General features: G+C 47.3%; 1 protein-coding gene across 4 annotated transcripts; it reads left to right on the forward strand.

Annotated features, from left to right (window-relative positions):
• The first annotated feature begins 7,009 nt into the window (after nt 1-7,009).
• Nucleotides 7,010-13,961, forward strand: GINS3 (GINS complex subunit 3). Of its 4 annotated transcripts, XR_008579148.1 has the most exons (4): nt 7,038-7,682; nt 8,186-8,419; nt 11,080-12,878; nt 13,147-13,961. XR_008579148.1 is itself a non-coding variant. In XM_054840860.1 (3 exons), exons 1-3 carry the CDS (start codon nt 7,509-7,511, stop codon nt 13,279-13,281), a joined length of 543 nt encoding a protein of 180 aa, XP_054696835.1. In that variant the 5' UTR covers nt 7,010-7,508; the 3' UTR covers nt 13,282-13,961. The 4 variants fall into 4 exon arrangements, 3 of the variants coding, with proteins under 3 accessions (XP_054696835.1, XP_054696836.1, XP_054696834.1); XM_054840860.1 differs by lacking the exon at nt 11,080-12,878 and having other exon boundaries at nt 7,010-7,682; XM_054840861.1 differs by lacking the exon at nt 13,147-13,961 and having other exon boundaries at nt 7,018-7,682; nt 12,096-13,023.
• Nucleotides 13,962-22,537: the final 8,576 nt, after the last annotated feature.

A 22,537-nucleotide genomic window follows, 5' to 3' on the forward strand; every position in this document is an offset into this window, starting at 1 on the left:
GAACAAAAGTGAGAACCTAGAATGAAGAAAAAGATTATCAGGTTACAAAGAGAAAAATGTTAAAAATATCTGTAGTCATATATTACAATTGCTTATTTGAAAGGCAAAGAATAATCTTTTCTTTTCTTTACAGGGGTAAAATTTGCAAATTTTAGTTTGCTTTTACTGAAAATGCCCTGAATAGCTCAGAAAAAAAGCCCAACATCATTTACAAAATGAAACTCATATGGTACCCTACCTCCATATCTTCCTTTCAAACAGGCTATCAGTTTCTAGTTTTTACGTAATTACTTAAAAAAAAAAAAAAAGCTTTCTTCTGTGCACAAAGATTGATTTGTTAGGTGTTTTTTTGTCTTTGTGCATTGAGCAGTCTTTTGCTGAATAGAGTTGGAGTGCGTGCAACTTAATTGGAAGAGCATAATTTCCAACAGCTCCCTAGGATATTTACTGCGAATGGTGAGACATAAAAAAAAAGGAAACTGCTGATGTTTAATGTTTTACACTGTGGAAAGGATTCACTGTTTTGCTTAGCTGCTTGAGTACTTCACAGGTAGGAAAGGGTGTCCCTCTCAAGAATGAACACAATAATTTTCTTTCATCTACATCATGTGAGTGGATGTGAGTGAAACAAAAATACATGTGAGTTTTCTACTCACATCATGACAGCCACCCTGAGACACCAAAAATTTGAGAAATCTCACTCCTTTTGAATTTACTGCAGATACACAATTCTGCGCAGGAATCAGCAATTTCCTTAATTTCTTGCTGAAGGCAGTTATCACAATTACCATTTTCCCACATTTCTAAACAAAAAAACAATAGTAAATTGCCATCTAGGAAACTCCAAATGCAAGAAACACCAACAATTTTGGCAGTATTCCCATCTAAATAATAAAAAGCTTTAGCAACGTGGCACCACTCCCTAAAACAAGAAACCTTCATCAAATGCCTGCTGATGATTTGACTGTGACATTCCACTAACCATCAAAACTACACAGTTAAAAATACGTTGGAAATTGCTGAATCCACTCCTGCATAATAACAGAGATTCACACAGTGAATGACAGCTGGGAAAAACACCGAAGAGTTCTAGAAATGCTTCTATTTTCACTTTGGTTGTCAAAAATGCTGTTTGCAATACCAGTTGTAGCATCTGGTTTATCTTATCACTTTAATACTCCTTTTTAGTAGGCGCTTAAAAAATTTCAAAATCCATTCTACGAGCTGGCCAGAGTCCCTGCTGACATCACTGCCTTCTGGCTAAGAGACCCTTGGCTAGAAGCTGGAAGCCAGAAGACCCTTCCCATAGGATGCTTGGTTACCCTAAATCACTTCAGTGGCTGTTCTCCTATCTGCAAAATGTGCCACAATCCTCCTCCCTTCCTCCATGTGGAAAGGAATGATACTTTGATATGTAAATATGAATATGGTGTATCATTAATACTATTGCTGAATCTGTCACATTTGCAGATAAACTGAACGGGAAAGTGATTTATCTCCTTGGTTTAACTACCGACTTGTGCTGCTACCTCTTCTTCCTTCAAAAAATAAAGTTGTACTGGACTGCAGAATCTGCCTCTTGGAAACCAGTATCGTTTGGGGTTTGCACAGCAAGGTTTTGGTAGTGGGGGGGCTACAGGGGTGGCTTCTGTGAGAAGCTGCTAGAAGCTTCCCCCATGTTTGACAGAGCCAATGCCAGCCGGCTGCAAGACGGATCCACTGCTGGCCAAGGCCGAGCCCATCAGCGATGGTGGTAGCGCCTCTGCGATAACAGAGTTAAGAAGGGGAAAAAAAAGAAGCGGCAGAGTTTGCAGCCAGAGAGAGGAGTAAGAAGATGTGAGAAACTTTGCAGACACCAAGGTCAGTGCAGAAGGAGGGGCAGGAGGTACTCCAGGTGCTGGAGCAGAGATTCCCCTGCAGCCCGTGGAGAAGACCATGGTGAAGCAGGCTGTCCCCCTGCAGCCCATGGAGGATGGTGGGGAGCAGTGATTCCACTTGCAGCCCGTGGAGGACCCCACGCTGGAGCAGGTGGAGACACCCAAAGGAGGCTGTGACCCCGTGGGAAGCCCACGCTGGAGCAAGCTCCTGGCAGGACCTGTGGACCCATGGAGAGAGGAGCCCACGCCAGAGCAGGTTTGCTGGCAGGACTTGTGACCCCGTGGAAGGGACGCACGCTGGAGCAGTTCGTGAAGAACTGTAGCCTGTGGGAAGGACCCACGTTGGACAAGTTCGTGGAGGACTGCCTCTGTGGGAGGGACCCCGCGCTGGAGCAGGGGTAGAGTGTGAGGAGTCCTCCCCCTGAGAAGGAAGGAGCAGCAGAGACAAGGTGTGATGAACTGACCACAACCCCCATTCCCCATCCCCCTGTGCTGCTGGCAGGGAGGAGGGAGAGAAATGGGGAGTGAAGCTGAGCCCGGGAAGATGGGAGGGGTGGGGGGAGGTGTTTTAAGATTGGGTTTTATCTCTCATTGCTCTACTCTGTTTTGCTTGGTAATAAATTAGATGAATTTTTTTCTAAGTTGAGTCTGTTTTGCCTGTGACAGTAATTGGTGAAAGATCTCTCCCTGTCCTTATCTTGACCCATGAGCCTTTCATTATATTTTCTCTCCCCTGTCCAGTTGAGGAGGGGAGTGATGGAGCAGCTTTGGGGGGCACCTGGCCTCCAGCCTGGGTCAACCCACCACAAGTATTTATTCATATGATGTAGCACTTAACTCTGTTATGATAATCCTACTGAAGCAATTGGTTTACTTGAGTTATATGCCCGTATTTGCACAACAAAGGGGTTGCAAAAGCTTGTATCAAAGATACGGTATGGCATTACTTACAAAAAAGAACTCCCACTGCTGCAGGCAAGTTAACTGATTAGGAAATGCAAATTTCTTGAGTGAAAGTTCCAGGAAGGAAAGGAATGATCTAAGTAGCATCAGAAAGCCTGGGGATGCGGGTGAAAGATGGGAGCTACACTGTATTGCCTTCTATCAGCTGGACACCACGAAACAGAAGGCTCTGCTCTCAGGAGTGTGCACACCTCATGCCTGAGTTTTACTCATGCACTCAGGATCCTTCGGCCAAGATTAGACAGTGAGCTTCTGGCTCCACTAAGGGAGCCATCTCATCCAGGGATCTTAGGACAGCCCAAAACCCTTCCAGTGTTTCTGATTACTTGATGACAAACACAAGTAAGAAAACTAAGTCATACTATAATCCTGTATGGTAACTGAGATTCTATGTGAGAGGGGACAAAGGCTCAATATCAACCTTAGTTTGTGCGGTGGTTTAGTCCAACACGTAGAGACTGATGATTCATCTCTCACTTTGACCTTAAAAAGTATGATAAGGAGAAGTCACGGGGAGCGGTACTTCCTGCTCCCATCATCCTGCAGCTTTTTCAGTTGCCTTACTTCATGTATTTAATGTTATTTAAGTTACTCACGATGGCAGTATCAGCTGACTCTGTCATAATGTCACATACACATGCTGTCATGACGCATTTCAGCAAGTGTGCAATACACATAGACATCAGCCTGCTTTGATCAAAGTCCCTAGAAGAAGGACGTAACAAAATTTTGCTTCCCTGAATTTATCTGAGATATTAAAGTGGCTGAATTTTGTGGTATTCAAGATTTAACAAGTATGTAGATGGGATGTAACAGCTGTCCCTTGATTTCTAAGTTTTCATTCTTTCCCATACTTTGCAATCCTCCCAATTTATCTACCATACCTGGAAGTAATTTGGGTTTTAACCATCACAGCACAAACTTAACTTCTGTAATACTCTGCTCTGTCATTACTCAGGTTTTGGCATATGCTTTCACCTCCCACCTCTTTTGCTCCACCACCACCTTCTCTCAACATCTGTTTCCCTTCTTACACACTTTCGCTCCTTTCTTTACTCTGGTTACTGAGGGATTCTGCTATTCTTTGTAAAGCTACAGGATCTGATTCCCCCTCAGACTACTTCTGCTAGTGCAGCTCCATGTGACATAAAGGGTTTTGACTTTACACAAATGCAGGAGGAGAATGAAGTCTCCAGTTTGCAGATCCTCCAAGTACAAACAGGCTCAGTTATGACACAGGACATTCCCTTTCTTTGAGAAAGGTCTCAAAAACATATTTATGAAAATATAACCTGGTTTTGGATGCTGGGCTCATTATGCATATTTTTATACTAAGATTCACACACAAGTGTTCAAGAATAACAACCTGTCTAGTAACTTTCTCAGGCTGAGAAGGCAAACATACTACAAAAAAGAGTGACAATTTTGGTTGCCAAACCCATCATTCTTTAAAATTCTCACAAAAGAACAAGTCTTGAACTGATTTTACAGTGAGTGTAAACATCTTCCCCTTTGTTTTCTTTCAGCTTTGCCCAGTACCTTAGGCTTTCTGCACCTCTGTGCCTTATTTCAGTATAACATGCTATGGTCTGAGGCATGTTGGAACACAGGGAAACAGTGCTTTTCTTTCTTCTTTTTTCCAGATGTCTTACTTCTGCACCCTAGAAAAAGAGCATATTCCATTTGCGTAGTTCTCTCTTCTTGCTCACAGTGTAAGCTTTTATATTTAGCATAGAGATTTGTTGCCTAAACCTGATTAAGCAGGGAATATTTTTACTAATCCAATTCAGCAAATTACAATTTTATCAGAACTGCCCTTTAGAAAGAGCTTTTGGAAATTGCTCTGTAACTCATTTGGAATATGTGCATAGATAGAAGGATTTCTTTTCCTTACAGAAAGACTTCATCTCTCATTAAAAAATCCACAAAACCAACACAGGACAATAGTTAACATTGCTAACTCCAATATAAAATCTGTTTTCGGTATCACAGATAAAAATTCAGCATCTTACAAGAAATGACCTTTTACATTAAATCTCTTTCCAGCAGCATGCATTTCCCTTATAGCTGTTGTCAGGATTTAATGTACCTGACTAATGAGAAAAGGGGACATTCTAAAATCAGCAGTGTACGGGCGTCACATTGACAAACACATGTGCATACATTTCTTCTGCTCCTGGGTCTCCATTTCTGATACTTGTCTAACAAATTAATGGCATTTAGATTTTTCACAAACCCTGCACGCCATAGTTCACAAAAGCTTGCCACTTCTTTGTTGGCTGGATTTTTATAGCATATACTGCCATGGTACCTAAGGGATGCGGATGTGACGGAAGTACATCACCCTAAGGTTTCAGTCTCCACTGCCTGTGCTTTATTTTTCTTAGTACAAAATAAAATAGGACAAGATTTAATAAACTGGTGCAAATTTGATTATTTTTGCATGGATTTAACTTTGATCAAGATATTAAAGTACCAGCATGCTAATTAACTAAGACAAAACAGTATCAAATCACAACGGATCCAGCTTGAGCAAACAGCAGCACGAAGAACACTGAGGTCATAAGAATTAAAAGATAATTGAAGAGGCATTGGCTTATGCCTTAGTCATGGACTGAAAATGCCATTAAACAAATCATCAAACCCCCCATAAATAACTCTGTAATTATTTTTCAGGGACTTTGTCAGGTGTCCAAGTTTCAACCCTGCTCAATAGTTTATTCTTCCTCAGCAGAACAAAGACTGAAATATTTACTAGATTATTTAAATGTTATTTTATAGACCACTGTATACAGGAAGAGTAATGTCTTCAGCATATACAGCTTAGGGAATAGCAAGAAAACTTTAATGGGGTGAAAAATGACCTAATTTTGAAACAACAAAACAATGAGAAAAAAAAAAAAAGCACAAGGTCAGGTTCTAATATTGAAGCAAAACTCAGACAAAAATGGGGGTAACCATTGTTTTTATGCTTATACAATCAAACCCAGAATTTAACACAGGGTATTTAATTCTGCCATCAAAATATGACTTCATTACTTATTTTATAGCACTAAAATAAATTACTTTGGGATGCGTCCTGGTGTCAGCAGGGATAGAGTTAATTTTCTTCCCAGCGGGTGGCACAGTGCTGTGGTTTGGATTTAGGATGAGAATAATGTTGATAACACACTAATCTTTTAGCTGTTGCCCAGCAGTGAAGGACTTTTCAGCTTCTCACACTGCCCTGCCAAGGAGAAGGCAGGAAGCTGGGAGGGGACACGGCCAGGACAGTTGACCCAGACCGGCCAAAGGGATAGTCCATACCATATGATGTCATGCTCCCTATAGAACTGGGGGTGGGCTGGGAAGTGGAGCAGCTGGGGAACTTGCTGAGCATCAGCTCTGGGTGGTGAGCAATTGTGCCGTGCATCACTTGTTTGTATATTCTATTTATATTATTATTATTATTACTACTATTACTATCTTCCTTTTCTGTTTTATTAAACTCTCTTTATCCTGACCCACAAGTTTTACCTTTTATTTCTTTTCAATTCTCTCCCCCATCCCACTGTGGGGGGTGAGCCAATGGCTGTGCGGCGGTTGTAGCTGCTGGATGGGTTAAACCACGACAGGATGTAGCCTCACTTTGCAATCTATGGTGTACATAGCTCATTAACACCCGCTTCTGCCAACTCAGCACAGCTGCATCCATCAGTCTGATCACGTACTCTGCAAGATGACCCCCGTCCTTAATTGCCAAAAAGAAACACAGGGATAATTAACTCCATGAGCAGCATTCCCTTGGCTTTTCATGCGGCTAACTGGCAGGTTCAAGATGAACGTATTTAAACTGCAGGGCAATTCCTCCAGACGCCCCAACAGCTGTTCTGAGGGGCCAGATACTGCAGCAGGTCATTGCGGCTGCTCTGCCCCGAGGTCCTGCCGGAAGACGGACTTTGTCAGCCTCCAGCGCCGGCCGTGACTTGAACGGGCTGCTGTCAGGGAGCAATCACCCTGGTCGCACTGCCGCAACTTCAGCCTGGTGCGCGTATTTGGATGAGATACGCCTTCAAGATATCTCTTTTACAGCGGTCTGCCTCTACATAGGCTGAGGCGGGCAGGCTGGGGGGGTGGCAGCCGCAAGGCACTGCCCCGGGCCCAGTCTGGAAGAGAGCCGGAGCTGCTGCCACGGCTGTCCCTTGCTGTACAGGCTGCTGGCGGTGGCCAACCGCCGGCGTGGCGAACGGAGGCGAGGCCGGCATGGGCAGGACAAGGCTGCGCCTAGCCCGGGGCTCGGCAGCTCGCAGCCGCCGCCTGAGGCCCGGCCTCCCCTCAGGTCGGCGGCACGCCTGACCGGGCCCTGGGGCCTCCGGGCGGCAGGGCCAGCGCGGCCGCGGCCCCCCCAGCGATACCCTGGGGGCGGAGAACACCCGCCGCGGTGCCGGTGCAGCTGCGACGGAAAACCCCGCCGCCGGACCCCGCCTGGGGCCCCGGGGCCGCCCCGGTCCCACCGCCGGGCGCGGGGCGGGGCTGCGCCACCGACGGGCGGGCGGTGCCAGGGCGCATGCGCGACTCTGCGCTGTGCGGCGGCGGCGGGAGGGGCTTGACTGGCTGTGGGGAGCCGCCGCGGGAGCCCCGAGGTAACCCCGAGGCGCCGGTGCTGCTCCGGTGCCCGCTGGCCCGGCCATGTCCGAGGCGTATTTCCCTGTGGGCCCCGGGCTGGGCCTGGAGGAGAACTTCCTGTCGCTGGACGACATCCTGATGTCGCAGGAGAAGCTGCCGGGCCGCGCCGAGAGCACCCTGCCGCGCCTGGCCTTCGCGCTGGGCCAGGGGGCCGGCACCGGCGACTCCATCCCTGAGGTAACCGGCGGGCGGAGGGGGAGGAACTACAACTCCCAGCAGCCACCGCGCGGGGGCGGGGCGTGATGGTGGTTCCCGCGTGGGCTCCGGTTCCCGCGTGGGCTCGTTCGCGCGCCGCGGGCCTCTTCTCTTGCGTCCCGGGCCGCAGCGGCCCTCTGGCTTTGGGGTCACTGCTGGACAACTCATGCTTCTAGCCACTCATTAAAAAGTTATTTTTACTTTCATTGTATGCATTTTGCATGGTTGGGTTTTGTTTTTTTTTCTTTTGATGTTCAATAATCTGACAATGGAACATCAATAAAAAAATCCACTTTCAGAGTCTTGCAGTCATAATTAATGCCTCTAAAGTGCGTCCGTTTTCTATTGCAGTAGAGTGTTCTGAAAACAAAATTGACTTTTTGTAACACTGGATCTTCATTAATAAAGTTCACTGCCTGTTCACTGCATGACAATACGTGTATTCTCGTGGCAAGGACAACTTTTGGTTTTTCTCATTCACGCAGGGATCGAAGCTGGAAATACCTCTGTGGCTTGCTAAAGGTCTACACGACAGCAAAAGAAGAATCATTTCTGTGGAACTGCCAAAGATTTACAAGGAAGCCTGGAGGACGGTGTTCAGCGCTGATGCCAATGTGGTTGATCTGCATAAAATGGGGCCGTACTACTACGGATTTGGCTCCCAGCTCCTGAATTTTGACAATCCAGAGAATCCTGAGATAGCTCAGACTATCCTGCAGGCAAGTATCTGAAGTACATCTTGAAATTTGGGGTTACGTTTTTCCACCTTTCTCTTGCTCCCAGCTGCTCAGCAGTCTTCAGGAAAAATATCCTGGGTTAATCCAAATGACTTCTGGATTGAATATAGATTTCTAGCTCAAGTCGTAGGGTGACCCTTTTGGCAACTGCACAGTCTAGTGATGGAAGCCTCAGGTTGGCATCCAGGAGTGTAATTTTAGTTTGGAATTTCCACACTGTGACTATGGTATTTCATAAAATCCTGTAAAACAGGACTAGAGGAGACATACAATTATTTAATCATGACTGTGCTGCAAGGCACAATTAATTCACCCTCTTTTATTTCTGTTTTCTACCCGGTTTTTAAAGCTCTGTAATGACGAGACTTCACACTGCTCTGGGCAATCTGTTTCAGTGCTTCGCCATCCTATTCTTAGAAGATTTCCTCTGACATCTAAACTAAAGCTCATTCGCAGCAATACAAGCTCTGTTCTCTTTGTCTCATACAAAGTAAACTCTGAGGACAGATTATTCCCTTCCTTCCTGCAGCAGTCACAATTTATTTGGTATCTCTTTGTGGGTCATGCTTTCTAACTTGTGATTATCCTTGTTGTGCACCACTGGGATCTTTCCAGTTGATCTGCATCCACTGTGACGTGCAGTGCCCTGACCAGCATACAGCCTCCTCCTCAGGACTTGCGCTGATGAAAACAAGAAGATGACTTTGTGAATTTTATAGGCCATGATGTTGTTTGCTCATCGTGGTGCAGCATCTTGTTTTTAACCGTAGAGTGACATTGTTATGCATTTGTTTTGCTGTCCACAGTAAGATGGTACAGATAACATAGGTAGACAATCATTCCTCTTCCTGCATTTGTACAGTTCCCTATTTCTGCCTTAATGTAAAACCTTACATTACTCCCAGCTGAATTACATCCTGTTGTTTTCACACCATCTTTTTGATTTGTCAGGATCATTATGAGTTAAGAGTTTACTCCCCAACATGCTTGCAGTCATCCCTTCTCCTGCATGTTATTTGCTAATTTAATAAGTATAACTTCTGTTCCTTTAGTAAGCTTATTAATTAATATAGCAAACAGTACTCAGTTCCAAATAGACCCCTGTTGAACTCCACTCAGTATGTTCTTCCCTCCGGACAGGAGCTATGGATAATTGTCTTTACGGACCACCTACGGGTGGTGTAGCTAAACCTTGCAGGAGTGCCCTGTGACAGATACCTCTGCTGCTTTTCCTCCTGCTGTAAGGCCTCGTATCCTGCCATCGTAGGAAACCAGGCTGGTCTCCCAGTTTGTTCTTGGCAAGTCCATGTTGGCTGTTACTCTTTTCTCTGTTTTCTTGCAGGAGTTTATGTATAGTTTATTTGTTCCAGTATGTTTCCAGGAATTGATACCGATGGATTTATAATTCCCTGGCTCTTCCTTCCTCCCTCTCCATCTCCCCTTTCTCTTTTAAAAGATAGATACCATCTTTGCCAGTTTCCAGACTCCTGTGCTCGTTGAGCTTTTAAAGATAACCACTGACAGCTCTGAGATTTCTTCAGCCAGCTCTCTATGTAGTCTGGGGTGATTGCTATGGGCTTTTTTTTCTTCTTTTTTTTTTTTTTTTTTCCCCTTTATTCCTTAAATGAAGGCTGATGCAGAGAGGCTTTAAAGCACTGTTGCTTTCTTGGAGTTGTCCACTGAAAGCTTGCTTTCTGCATTGAGGAGGTGACCACACCTTTCCTTGTCTTTTCTCTTTCTGTTAATGGACATCTTAGGAAAAAAGCCACATTAGGACACATCACTTGTTGACAGAGAAATCAAAGCACACAAAGTATGCTTTCTTTTTATTAAAAGCAAACAAGAGGAGCGTTGTGCTGACTTAAAAAATAAACAAAACACCAAAAAAGGAACTATAAATGTGAAGTATAACTATTTGGTGACAAAACCAAAATGAGAGTTATTAATTTATAATATATTTATTCTATAAGTAAATCTGTAAAATTTGCAGTTCTGATGATTCTAAAATCAGCCTCTGAAATAACAACACAGCGTTCAAAGAATTTTGACCCCCCCCTTTTTTTTTTACTCCCAAAATCAAAGATAAGGAGGGAAGTAAAAATCCTTAAATATGTCTTGTTGCTTAGCTTTTTAAAATATTATTTATTAATTGTAGATTTGGTTTTTTGACTTTTTTTATGCTTACGTGTTTTTTCAGCATACTGAATGTTTTACAGTGGAGGTTTGGTTTAACTTCCAGGCCTTTCACAAGTTGCAGCTAGTACGTTCCTGCAGCAGCCGCTGTGGCATGAGATTCATTCCACCCGCTCTAAAGCAATGATTGCTTGTGAAGTGAGATGGAATAGATCGTAATTGTGTTATACCCTGTGGTCTGCTCAAGCCTGTCATAGGGAAGAGGCCAAAATCTAATTCTGTGCTTGCTTCCCATCTAGTATATCAGGCACTTGCTCTCCCAGCTCAGGCAGGAAATGGTTTGTCTTTGTATCCAAGGTTAATAGGTGCTGCACCGTTTGCAGACCCTTGACTAGTTGTGAACTAGAGCCTACACCTTTGGCTTTGCAGCCTTGAAAGCTCAGGCCTCTAGCATTTGAGCTGAAGAAGCGCCGGTGTTACCTGTCAGTAATTCTGCTTATCCTCTTTAGACATTTATTAGCCGTTTTCGTCGTATCATGGACTCCTCTCAGAATGCCTACAACGAAGACACGTCAGCTCTGGTGGCTCGGCTGGATGAATTGGAGCGAGCCTTATTTCAAGCTGGCCAGAAGGGGCTGAATGACTTCCAGTGCTGGGAAAAGGGACAGGCTTCTCAAATCACAGCTTCCAGTCTGGTCCAGAATTATGGAAAAAGAAAGTTCACGGATATGGATGGTTAAAAGCCTGAAGAACATGCAGCTACTGTGGCGGACACCGAGAGATTTACAGCCTGCCTGTCGCAGAAGAGAAAGATTAATCAGCTTTGGGGAAGGACAGGCTCCCTGTCCATTAATGGAAGTTCTTCTCTATAACATCTTTGGATTAGATTAGTGCAAATTTTAAAGGCAGATGGCAAGAGTATAAAAAATATATCGCATCACATCACTGGACAGCTTTACAGCTTACTCATACCACTCCTGAGGATTTGCAGTTAAAGTGTTTCTAGGTGGCTAAAGGGTATGAGATGATTTTCTAAATGGGTAATGAATATTTATTATTCTTTATCTTCCAAATTTATATTTACAATACTGGATCTGTTTGGAAAAAAGTGTAATTCTTTGTATTTCATCTTGCCCTTCCCATTCTAACCTCCTGGGAACAGCTGTTTCCAGGTTCCCCATTCTTTGGACAGCCCCAACGATGTGGAAAAAAACATGGTACAAATTGCATTGAATTTTTCCCACTTCTTATACATTGAGGTGGAACAGGTACTCTTTGTGAGGCAGGAATGTTTTTCTTTGCTGACTTTTGTACACAGTGTTAGCACCCCGGTGAAAAATACCTCCTCTTAACTCATGTAGCAAGCGAAGTGGCTGGGCAAGTCTCACATGCTGCCTCATCCTCTCTCTCCCTTTCGGCCCGTGTGGGGTTGATGCTGCACGGGGTGGAAAGTGTTCTCGTTTGATGTGAGACACAATGGATGTGTCTCTATGATGGCTGTTAAGCTCCTCCATGTATTTTACAGAGGAGGCAACAGAAGGCAACAAAGAGTCTGGACTGGATCAGAAGCAGCAACTTCGATGGAACCTCTCCCCCATTATCAACCTCTGAGCCATCTGTTTTCCCAGGAGAACTTCTGATTACTAAATTTGGTTAATAGAAGGGACAGAGCAAATGAACTGAGTTTTCTTCCTTCTGATCTGTCTAAATGATCCTAACTAAATGATCCTAGTAAATGTCATTCTTGCCAGTACGAGTGAGTGGAGTTGGAACTTGTCAAACAGCACAGTGGTTTCATCCCGTGTGGATGCCCTTAAACCTAGATTATCTGAAGTCCCGTTGGATTGGAGACAGAAGACAGATGGTTGTCTCTGTAGGATGTAGTTCCCATGGTCATCAGGATGATCATCCTTTGGAAGCAGGTATTGGACATCTCATGGGTGCTTCTGAGCATCTATAAGTGAACCTTGTGGAGTACCTAGGCAGAGGAGCCAGATTGTAATGATACTGAGCGCTTCCTCTGCTGTGGGAATCACTGGGAGGTGACAGCAAGGTCCAAATCTTGGAGGACTTGTTACTGGACTTGCAGATGCACCTGGATATTGGATTCTTCAAACTGGAAACCTCAAGTACAAAGGGTGCATGGCCACTCCTTGGCCAGAGGAGTGAAAGCTCTGCCTCTGGAGGTGGTGAGAGGGGACAGTGTGCTGGCTTCACAAGCACCTTGGCATCTTTGCCTCAGCTGCCCAGGGCCAGCTGTCTTGCCACAGGAGACTAATTGGAAGCTGTGCCTGACAAAGTATTTCAAGTAAGGGCAAGATCAAATGCTGCTGCACTTAATGACTTAATAGCACATAATAGCCTATGCATTTTTATGAAGCTTTTGTCTATTGTCTGTTTCTGGATTTTTATGTTGAATAAATACTTTGTAAGGAGATGCTCTTAATGTAAAATGTCTGTTGTTAATTGCCCCACAGCAGAAAAATTAGTCATAGATTGGAAAGTGCAGGTCTTCACAAACCTGTGGCCATGATAGATGATGCAGTCCTGCTTACATCATTCCTCTTCTCTTACAGGTAACGTGGTCAGGAGCTACCTTTGTGCAGTCAGGCGAGTGTAGAAGTATTTCCTGTCTGACTTATCCCATGTGGGTAATAGCTGTTTGCTCAAGTTGTCGAAGAGACACTGCCAACGAATTGATAAGCTATTGATTTTATAAATTGCATTTTTTTTGAAACATGAGATGGATGGAGGTGATTCCATGTTATCTCGACTGTTGTCGAGTGGTGGGTAGTGGGTGGAAATTGGCTGTGTCTGTATTCATACCCTGCTGCTCCAAGCGCTGTAGCATAGACTTCATGGAGCATGTCAAAGCTGCGTCCAGTGCTTCAGCTGCAAGGGAAGCAAGTCTAAGTCCATCTGTGATGAGAAGTGTTTTTGAATTGGAAGGATTATTTTAATGAGATGGCGGTTTTGAGATCCAGTTGGTTTATAACCAAAATCGTTATTTCAGAGTGGGGAGAAAAAAATCCCTGAAGTAGTCCTCAATGTCACTGGCTTTTTGTAAGTAAGCAATGTCACTTTTAGTAACCCTGAATGTTTAGGAATAAACACCAATAAGACCCTTAAAAAATTTGATCCTGTAATTTTAAATTGCAGTATTTCATTAGTAGATTGGATATTCTGTTGATTTTTTTTTGCCTTCCCCCCCCTCCCCGCTGGCTGGAATACTTCTTTTCTGTCCAGAAATACAACAACAGAGTGCTGTGTACTTTTTATGAACACAAACTGTTCTTTATGATTGCACTGTGGCAAGCTATCAGTTGGAGGAGTTTGAACTTGTATATTTTCAGAATGGCACAATAAATCCCCATTACAGAACTATACAAAAGAGGTCTGAAAAGGACTTCTAAGTGTAATTTCTCCCCATGTCCCTCAGCTTTTAAACTGGAGGACTACTGATGTTTGTGAGAAAGCAGTCCATAGACACATTTTATAGTATTGCCACAATGGTTTTCATTGCAATCAAATAAAAAATAGGCAAAATTTGAGATGCTGGTTAGTTATGCATTCACATATTTGTTTGGGTTTTAATGGCATGTTTTTGAAAAGAGGTATGAGCTGACCTGGCCTAGTCCTTCCCCTAAAGCGAGGAGTTGGACTCCATGATACTTATGGGACCCTTCCAACTTGAGATGCTCTATGAGTCTATGATTAGCCCCGTCTAATCCATCTCAGGATGATGTTTGTCCAGCCAGGCCTTTAGAAGCCACCTCTGCAGGAGAACCCACAGCCTCCCTCGGTAGTCTGTTCTGTGCCTGGCTGCAACATATGATGAACAAAGTTAGAGCTGGACATTCACTGACACAGCGGAAGACACGGTCAGTTCAGCTTCCCTGTTGGAATGGTTAGTGAAACTGAAAAATTTTCCTCACCTAAGTTTTACATTAACATGTCGTAGAACTCTGAGTTCCTCTTGTTCATCGCAGAACTCTCAGTTCCTCTTGTTCATCGCTTCTATGTGTTCTTTTTTCAAGCAGGTGAGGCGGCTGTGGAGGGTCGACCCCCAGTTAAATACAAAGAGCTCTGCAACCAGCACACACGCACTTTCTTGCCTATCTAAATTACTCTTTCACAGAACGTTCATGTTTCTTTCTTGGCCTCCTTTGCTCTGAACAATGTCCCCCAGCATTGATTTATTTTTGGTCAGCAGAATGAAGCGGTTGATTGTTTCTGCCAGCCTGGAAGCAATAGGTGGGTGGCGTCATTTGGACCGGCAGCAACTAGGAGGAGCAGCAGCAAGAAACGTTTTGAGAACTGACATGCTGTAATACTGCGTGTTATTTTTGAGAGGAACAGTGGCACCTAACTGAGTTAGGAGCACAAGCCTTTCTGATCTCGATCAGTGATTTTTCTACCCATTTTTTGGTGACAGCTGTTACAAGAGCTTCATTCAAAATTTTAATTGAACCAGCTGCTTAACAGAGATGTGATGTAATTCAGCGGAGGCACAGCGTGAACGCTTTCTTCACACAGCTGCTTCTGTCCCCAGATGTGCTTTTTATAAAACGCACTGTCTGGTAGCACAGCATATGGCTCAGGAGTTCGTAGTTTTATTTAAAAAACTTCATCTAGCACTGCCTCTGCCTGGCAGGAGACAACTCAAAGCTCAGTTTCCTTTTCTGACAAGTGAAGGTAACACTCCCTTATTAAAAGCGTGTTTTGTGCTCTGGATTGTAGGCAGTGTCTTTGTTGTAGCAGATATGCCAGCCAGATTTTCGCAGCTCTGCTGCACCTGCCAGCCACTGCTCAGATGCTTACTTGGTAAGTGCTTGTCAGCTGAAAGATTCCTTGTTTCAGAAATCATTCTGGTTTTCTTGATCAGTCCCATTGAACCCTTACTGCTAAGCTTCAAGACTGCCACATATCTGGTAACTTAGAAGAATAAGTGAGTGCTTTCCCACTCTCTGCCCTTCTCTCCTACCCGAACAGCCACGTGGCCCTGCAGAGAGTGGCCAAGCGTGCAGTTCTAAGCCCACGTTTCTCCTCTGTTTCCTGATCTTACCTGCTCGGAAATGCTTTCACTAGAGTGGACGGCAGCCTGAGCACTAAATGCTGAGCAGAACTGTCAGTGGGACTTTGTGCAAAAACCGGTGGAAGGATGACAGATTGCCCTGGTTTCATCATGTCACACGAGCGATTAATTGGGGAAAGGTCATCCACACTTCCAACTTACGTCTGATGGCTTTGCTTTGCAAGACTGGCTTTGGGAGCTGAACTCTAGTGGGTACAAGATGCTTTTCTGTGTTTTCTGCTGACAAGACAAGGTGATTGAAGTCTGGGGCAGCCAGATGCTGCTTTTGAAAGAAACTGTGCCAGTTTGAGCTTCCCTTGAAAGTGTCTCCTGGGTGAAGACCATCTGAGTACTTGCACCGAATTGTATCTTCTACTACAGTGTTGCTGAGAGCTGCTTCTTACATCTAGGCCTAGGGGGCTTTTGGGTGTGGGAACAGCCTGATGGCCTTTGTCCTGAAACTAAACCTGATGTAGTGTCAGCAGGACACTGGGGATTGTGTGAACCCATTAACGTCATGTGCACATTGCTATGGACAGGATGCCAACCTACCGTGGCTGGGCTGGAGCTAAACATACAGCATACTAGCATGTTGAGTTTTTATCTAGTTTATCGTGTCCTCTGATCCCATGTGCACAAATCAGTCCGATCTCTCCAGCACTAAGATACTTCTGCAGTGAATCAGGGTCAACGAAGCTGGAAGCTTCAAGTCGCGCTCTCAGTATCGTCATTGATACCACCCTTGTTAGACAGACGGTCAGGTCTGAGCTCTGTACCCTGCTGGTGTTATGCGGTTTTAGAGACACCATCCTGCTCCTTTTCTGCCGGGGTCTGCACTAACCTCTTTGCTGCTGGGTGGTGGCCACATGTTGGGTTTTCCCAGTAGTTCCTAGGGGAGTTTGAAACGATGACCATGGGAAGGCCATGGCCTGGGAGGGCCTGTGCGTGCACTGCTTGTCCGCAGCCAGGAGAGGGGGCACTGAGCTTACGCCATTGTTTTTGTGCAGGTCCTACTGTAACTGCTTTAAGTTGTAGGTAGCGAGAAGCTTATTTGGCCTGTGAGATCAAACTAGGTGTCTAAGTGACTTTCTGTTGTATCTGCCAGGCAAAACCACAAGTCAAGCGAGATTCAAAGTGGAGTTCAGGTTGAGCTACCGTGTCCTAGATTTGAGCACACGAGAAGAGTGGATGTCATGGTTGGCAGAGGCAATGCAAATGAAGTATTACTGATTGCTGCGTAAGGAAGGGAGCAGCAAGAAAGCTGCCAAGAAGGCATAGCAGAGGAGAAGATGGACAGACACTTGGCTGTGCCACTTCGGGCAGCGTGAGTGCTGGGGACTGCCTGCGCGGGTGCGGGACTTGCCTCGTGCGGGAGCGGTCAGTGCCCCAAGGGGTCCTGTGGCACTGCGGCGGGCTGGGCAGGGGCGGGCTGCCAGAGTTAGTGCCCTGCCTTCTGCTGCCGTCTCCTTCACAGAGTGACCTGCTTATTCCTCAGCTGGAAAGCCCGGCAAGCGGAGTTAGGCTTGAGTCTGCGTGTGTTTAAAGGCTGTGGTTCACAGAGATCAGAAAGGGAAGAGACCAGCAGGTTGCGTGCACGTCTGTTCTCTGGCTGCCAGCCTGAGCCCAGTGCTCAACACGTACCATCTAGAAATTCAGAGCCCTTCTTCCAGGGACAAATTTGCCGTCCTGTGGGCCCTGGCTGCAGTGGATGGAGCTGTGGCTGTTCCCATTTCTACGATATGTTCTCATGAATTTGTTGGGACAATGAGAGACAGGGAGAAGAAGTAAAGTTGCATCTGCCGCCTTCTCCCCACCACTTGTTGCCAAGGAGCAAGAAAAGCAGCCAGCCTCGGAGAAGCTGCCACCCACGGTAGCCGTGGGAGCAGTGTGCCTGGGAAGGCAGCCAGCTGCGCTGAGCGAGGCGGGGGGGTGGCAGCCGCGGCAATCCCTTTGGGTCTGCTTGGGCAGGAGCTGAGAGGTGGGAAGAGACGATGGGGAGCACAGCAGGAAGGGAGAGGGGGAGTATGGAGGCTCTTGGGGAGCACGTCAGCCTTCAGTGTGGTACTCCCTCATTTGAAGGGGTCCTGAAGTGCCTCCACTTACCTGTAAACGGTGTAACATCTCAGTGAATAAACTTTAGGACCTCTTCCAGGCTGCACATCATTGCGTGGTTTGTCTGAGACCAAAGACTGGTGTGGAGAGCTGGAGATGCGTGGGGGGGTAAAGGAGAGGAGGAGGAGGCAGGAGCTGGAGAGGGACCTCAGGGAGTGAAAAAGAACACAGAGGGGGCTTGAGACAAGGCTCAAAGGCAAGAGGAGAGAGGAACACAGTGCGCTTCCACCTCCCCCGGGCACTGTTGCCATTGCATATGCTTAATGGGTTTTGCTTCGCAGGAAATTGCTCCTGGGAGCCTCTTCCCTGGGCGCCGAGGGCTGGCCAGGCTTTCCTGCGCAGGTGCAGAGCTTGCTGGGAGCCCGGCAGAGCCGGCCCCACACCGCTGTTCTTGGGGGGCTGCGTGCAGGAGCAGCATGAAAAGCAGTGCCCTGCCGCTGCTGGACCGCTCCTCTGTGGCTGTTGTGGAAAATTACAAGGGGCGGCACAGCCCCAAAAAGCCAAGGCATTTGTTCTGGTTTTCGGAACACTTCATTAATGTCATTGACAATACCAGCAGGTTCCTGAGATTAGCACGCTTCTATTTTTGAAGAGTTATTTCTCATGGCAGGCTGCCAAGCAGTGCCAGTGGCCTTAGTATCCTTTCTATCTGGATTGGCAGGAAACACTGCGGTCTTTTGCCTTCCGTTAGCCTTTGTGAAGCTGTATAGCTGCAGCTCTTCACAATGCTCCCCCGCACCTTGGGGGGAACATACCTGCTTCAGGTTTTCCAGCTAGCCCTGCGGCAAGGCAGAAATCCCCCTTTTCGTCTAGGTGCTGGGTTGCAGGCGAGGCACGGGCAGCACTCGGCGTGAGCAGTGTTTGGGGTGTGAGGAGCACGTGGGGACACAGATGACGTTTGCAGAGTACAGCGTCTACCACCTCAGGGTGCTCCCTGGCTGTGCCTAGGTCTTGGTGCGGAATTTCAGGCATGGCTGCTCAGGGGAACAGCACATCGTGCTGATGGAGCGGGTGAGGGATGTGGCTGCCTCGGTGCATGGTCCTGGGCAGGGCCGCAGCTGCAGCGCTGCATCCTGCTGTGTCAGGATGTGGCATCGCTGGAGTCATGGAGAAAGCAGCTGGCATTCCCTGGGGGAAGGTGAAGTTCCTCTGCTCATCAGCTCAGCCCCCTTGGAAGCACCAGCCATGGGGCTTGCTTCTCCCCAGCTCCAGCTGGAAGGTGTAGAAGCACAGCAGCACCCCAAGACCAAACCCATTTCATACTGGTGTTCTCTCCTTAGTGTGTCTTTAATGCCTGATGTTGTGATGTAAGAGCTGTGCTAGAGTTATGGCACTCAGATGCATTGCGAACTGCTCTTGCCCGTTTCAGGCTCAGGTTCTTACTGACAACTACATGTTAAAAGAATTTTAATTAGCCTATGAAATGGAGGGGGGACTCCAAGGGTGAAGATTGCTTTAAAGCTTGGAAGTTGTCTTCTGTTTATGCTTGGGATCCTGTAAGATCAGAGAAAAATAACTTCACCATAAGAAATCCCAGTTTGCCTGCAGACGAGCTTGAGAAACTGTAACCCTAAAGACAGTCCCAGCCTTACCCCTCTCCAGATTTCTGTGTGCCTAGAAATGGACAGTGGTAAGGAGATGCCTCCTGACGTTCATGATGGTGCTGTTCCATCTCTGTTGTGATGCTGTGATATAAAAAACGTGGCAAAAAGCAAATGGAGATTGCAAAAGCCCAAGCTGCGCTCTCAGCTTGTGTGGCTTATAAGGCTGGGCCTGTCTCTGGCTGTTCTGTTGGTCCCTCAAGGGCTCTGGGTTCTCCCCACATAAAGCAGAAGCGTAAGGAGGATTATGACAAACCCTCACAAAGAAGAGGTTTTTGCTGGTTGTGAAAGGCAATTTTTTCTCTGACTTTGGACCAAGAAGCTGGCAAATGCTTAGGATGCAGTGTGGGGTTTTTTTGTGTTTTTTTTTTTCCCCCAGGCATTAGAGCGAAAGGGGAATGAGGAGATGACCACACCACAACATGGTCCTGTAGCTGGGGCGCTTGGCACTTGGGTGGAAGCAGTAAAGCAGATACAGAGATCAGGGCACCATCAAAACAATCCTCAAACGTGCCTGTTTCTCTTCCTGTGGGATCATCCTCTGCAGCGTGGGTGTCTCTTGGCAGGCAGGCTCCCATCACAACAACAATTTAAGCTGAGTGTCTTGCCTTTGCCTCGCTTACAAATACAAGATTTGCAGTTTGTTTAGGTGTTCAGTTGACACCTGGGCGAGTGGGAGCTGGTGGATCCTGCAGCACCAGGATAAACGCTTTTCGTGCGCGTGGGTGGTTTTACTGCTGGGGGGCAGCTCTGCGGCTGGGATCAGGGAGCGGAGGGCTTGTGGGCTGGGCAGGGGAGCCATGCACAGGCCCTGGTCATCATTAACAGAACAACTGTTGGAGTCACCCTCTTTGCAAAATTTTTCTCTGATCTTACAGGATCCCAAGCATAAACAGAGAAGAGTCCCCCCCTCACTTGTGCCGGTGGAGTGGAGCAGATCCGAGCCGGGTGCAGCCTGTGTTTTCCTGGGCAGGGCTGTACTTTGTTGTACTGCCCCTGTGAATCTGGGCTGGCTCCAGTGAAATCAGCATGCTTACTCCAAGTTTCACCAAATCAGCAGGTTTTATTTCAGTCGTGGTGGATTTACCAAGCCCTGCCTGGAGGCTGAGCTGTGATTTTTCCATTCAGTTTGGGCTGTCAGGTGCACAAATGCAGCTGCCTGGCTGTGAGTCTGTCCCAGGCTGATGCAGGCAGAATGGGTTGAACAGATCATCGCGTCCCTGGATGGCCAGGCCTCCCCTGATGAGCGCTGCTCTGGATTTACGCCAGTGTCCTCCAAGTGAGGCCCTCTCTGTGCAGCCCTGGGCACGCAGTGGCGTTTCACCCCGAGCATCTCTGCGAAGCGATCCCAGCCTCAGCCCCAAGCCTCCTGAGTCCTGGCTGGCCAGGCTGCGCCCAACACCTCGGGGCTTCAGCTGCGTCGGCAGGGCAGGACGGCACAGGGAAGGGACAATCGCTGAGAATCAGGCCTTGGGAACAGCACCTGCTTCATGGCAGAGACCGATTAATCTCCTTAGCAATTGCCTCAATCACAGAATCAGCAGGATGCTAATTAATTGAGAGGCACTAAACAACAGACCTTGCGATCCCTCCTGGCTTTAAGTGGAACCCTTTTGGGTTTGGCAGCTGTAGCTGGCTGCTCTCCTAACGAGCGGGTCTGCCCTGGGGCTAAAGCCCTTGCTGGGGTGTCTTGGCACAGGTGACCCCATGCTGCCCATCCCTCTCTGCTGGCTCTGGCTGGGGTGTCCACACACCGGTGAGGCGACGCCACGTCTGTGCGCTGCCACGGAAGCACCCACGTTGCCCTCCTGGCTCTCAGCTGAGGGAGCCAGCAGACGGGGATGGCTGCCGCCTGCCAGACGCCTCACTCTGCCTCTCCCCAGCTCCTCTGGCCTGGAGCTGGCCCCTCACCTCCACTGTGACAGCCCACAAGCTGATTAAGCCCAGCATGTTAATTGGCTGCGACAGCTCATTTTCCTATCTTACATTTAGTTATCGATGGGGTGCGCGTGACTGGATACGCAGCGAAGGTCGGTGCCAGAGCCCCTTGTTTGGTCCACCCTTGGATGCGGGATGGGGCTCCGAAAGCTCTGCCAGGACCAGCTGTAAACCAGCTGTGTACGGTCACACAGCCAGCAGCAACAACCTCAAGCATGATTTTACCCTGGGGATGCGCAACACCCTGCCGCAGGAGGACATGGAGGCTGGAAGAGAAGTGGGTTTGAAAGGGTATTTGGCACCCACTGGTGAAAACTGCTCTTTCCAGGGATGTTCAACACAAGGATTGGATTTGAAGCCCCCAAGCTGGGAGGATGCACAGGACAGCACCTGGTATCCAGCCCTCCCCAAACTGCTTTGGTGACTTCATCTTAGTTTTGTCTTGTGCTTCTCCTATATGGGACAGGGCTAAAAAGGGAAGGAGAGGACAAGCGGTCAGGGAGGTGCGTGCTGCATGGCTGGGTTGGTGCTCCTGATGCCAGGTGGGGTCCAGGCTGCTCTTAACGGGAAGCTGCTGAAATTCGGTGCCTCCAGCTCAGGCAGGCGTGGTAGGGACTGGAGGGGCAGCAGGCTGGCGGCTATGTGCGGGGCAGGGGGGCATGTTCAACTCCCCAGCATTACACAAGTGCCTGCACTTTTGTCCTGGCTAGAAGTTGGGTGCCTTTAGAAAAGGACTCTAGAAATGTTGGCTCCTGCTTCCCATCATTGGTGGGTCAGGGTGTCCTCCAGTCCCCCTGTGTCCAGACAGGCACAGGGAATTTGATGGAGGCTCTCCAGAGAGGAGCAGTTGCTGAGTGAAAAGGCAATGAGGGATCGTGAGGACACATTGGTGGGTTTTGGTTAAAAGCTCCAAGATCTTGGCTGAGGCACTCAAACATACTGAATGTGCCTTTCCAAGGAGCTGGAGAGCTGAGAGAAGCAGGTTTATGATCCTCCAGTGATCCATGAGCCATGGGCCTGCCTCTGTGGTGGAGAGGGTTGTGTTGCAAATGGATGATGCTAAGAGTTAACCCGCTGTCCTGGGACAGCGTGTGATGGTGCCTTTGGCCAGCCCTCTGCCTTTCTGCTGAGCATCTGCCATGGCCATGGCCCAAATGCAGCACAACAAGAGAGTGCATTAGCGAGAAGCAGGGTGAAATCATTAGGATCGATGGATCCCCCCAGAGCTAGAGGTATTGATCA

The sequence above is a fragment of the Grus americana genome, chromosome 13, assembly GCF_028858705.1.
Source record: "Grus americana isolate bGruAme1 chromosome 13, bGruAme1.mat, whole genome shotgun sequence".
Lineage (NCBI taxonomy): Eukaryota > Metazoa > Chordata > Aves > Gruiformes > Gruidae > Grus > Grus americana.

Bases quoted from the DNA above. Each gene is read 5' to 3' on its own strand.
- GINS3 (XM_054840859.1), top strand. From the start codon at position 7,509: ATGTCCGAGGCGTATTTCCCTGTGGGCCCCGGGCTGGGCCTGGAGGAG. The intron at 7,683-8,185 runs GTAACCGGCGGG...TCATTCACGCAG, and splicing joins CCGGCGACTCCATCCCTGAG to GGATCGAAGCTGGAAATACC. The intron at 8,420-11,079 runs GCAAGTATCTGA...TATCCTCTTTAG, and splicing joins TAGCTCAGACTATCCTGCAG to ACATTTATTAGCCGTTTTCG.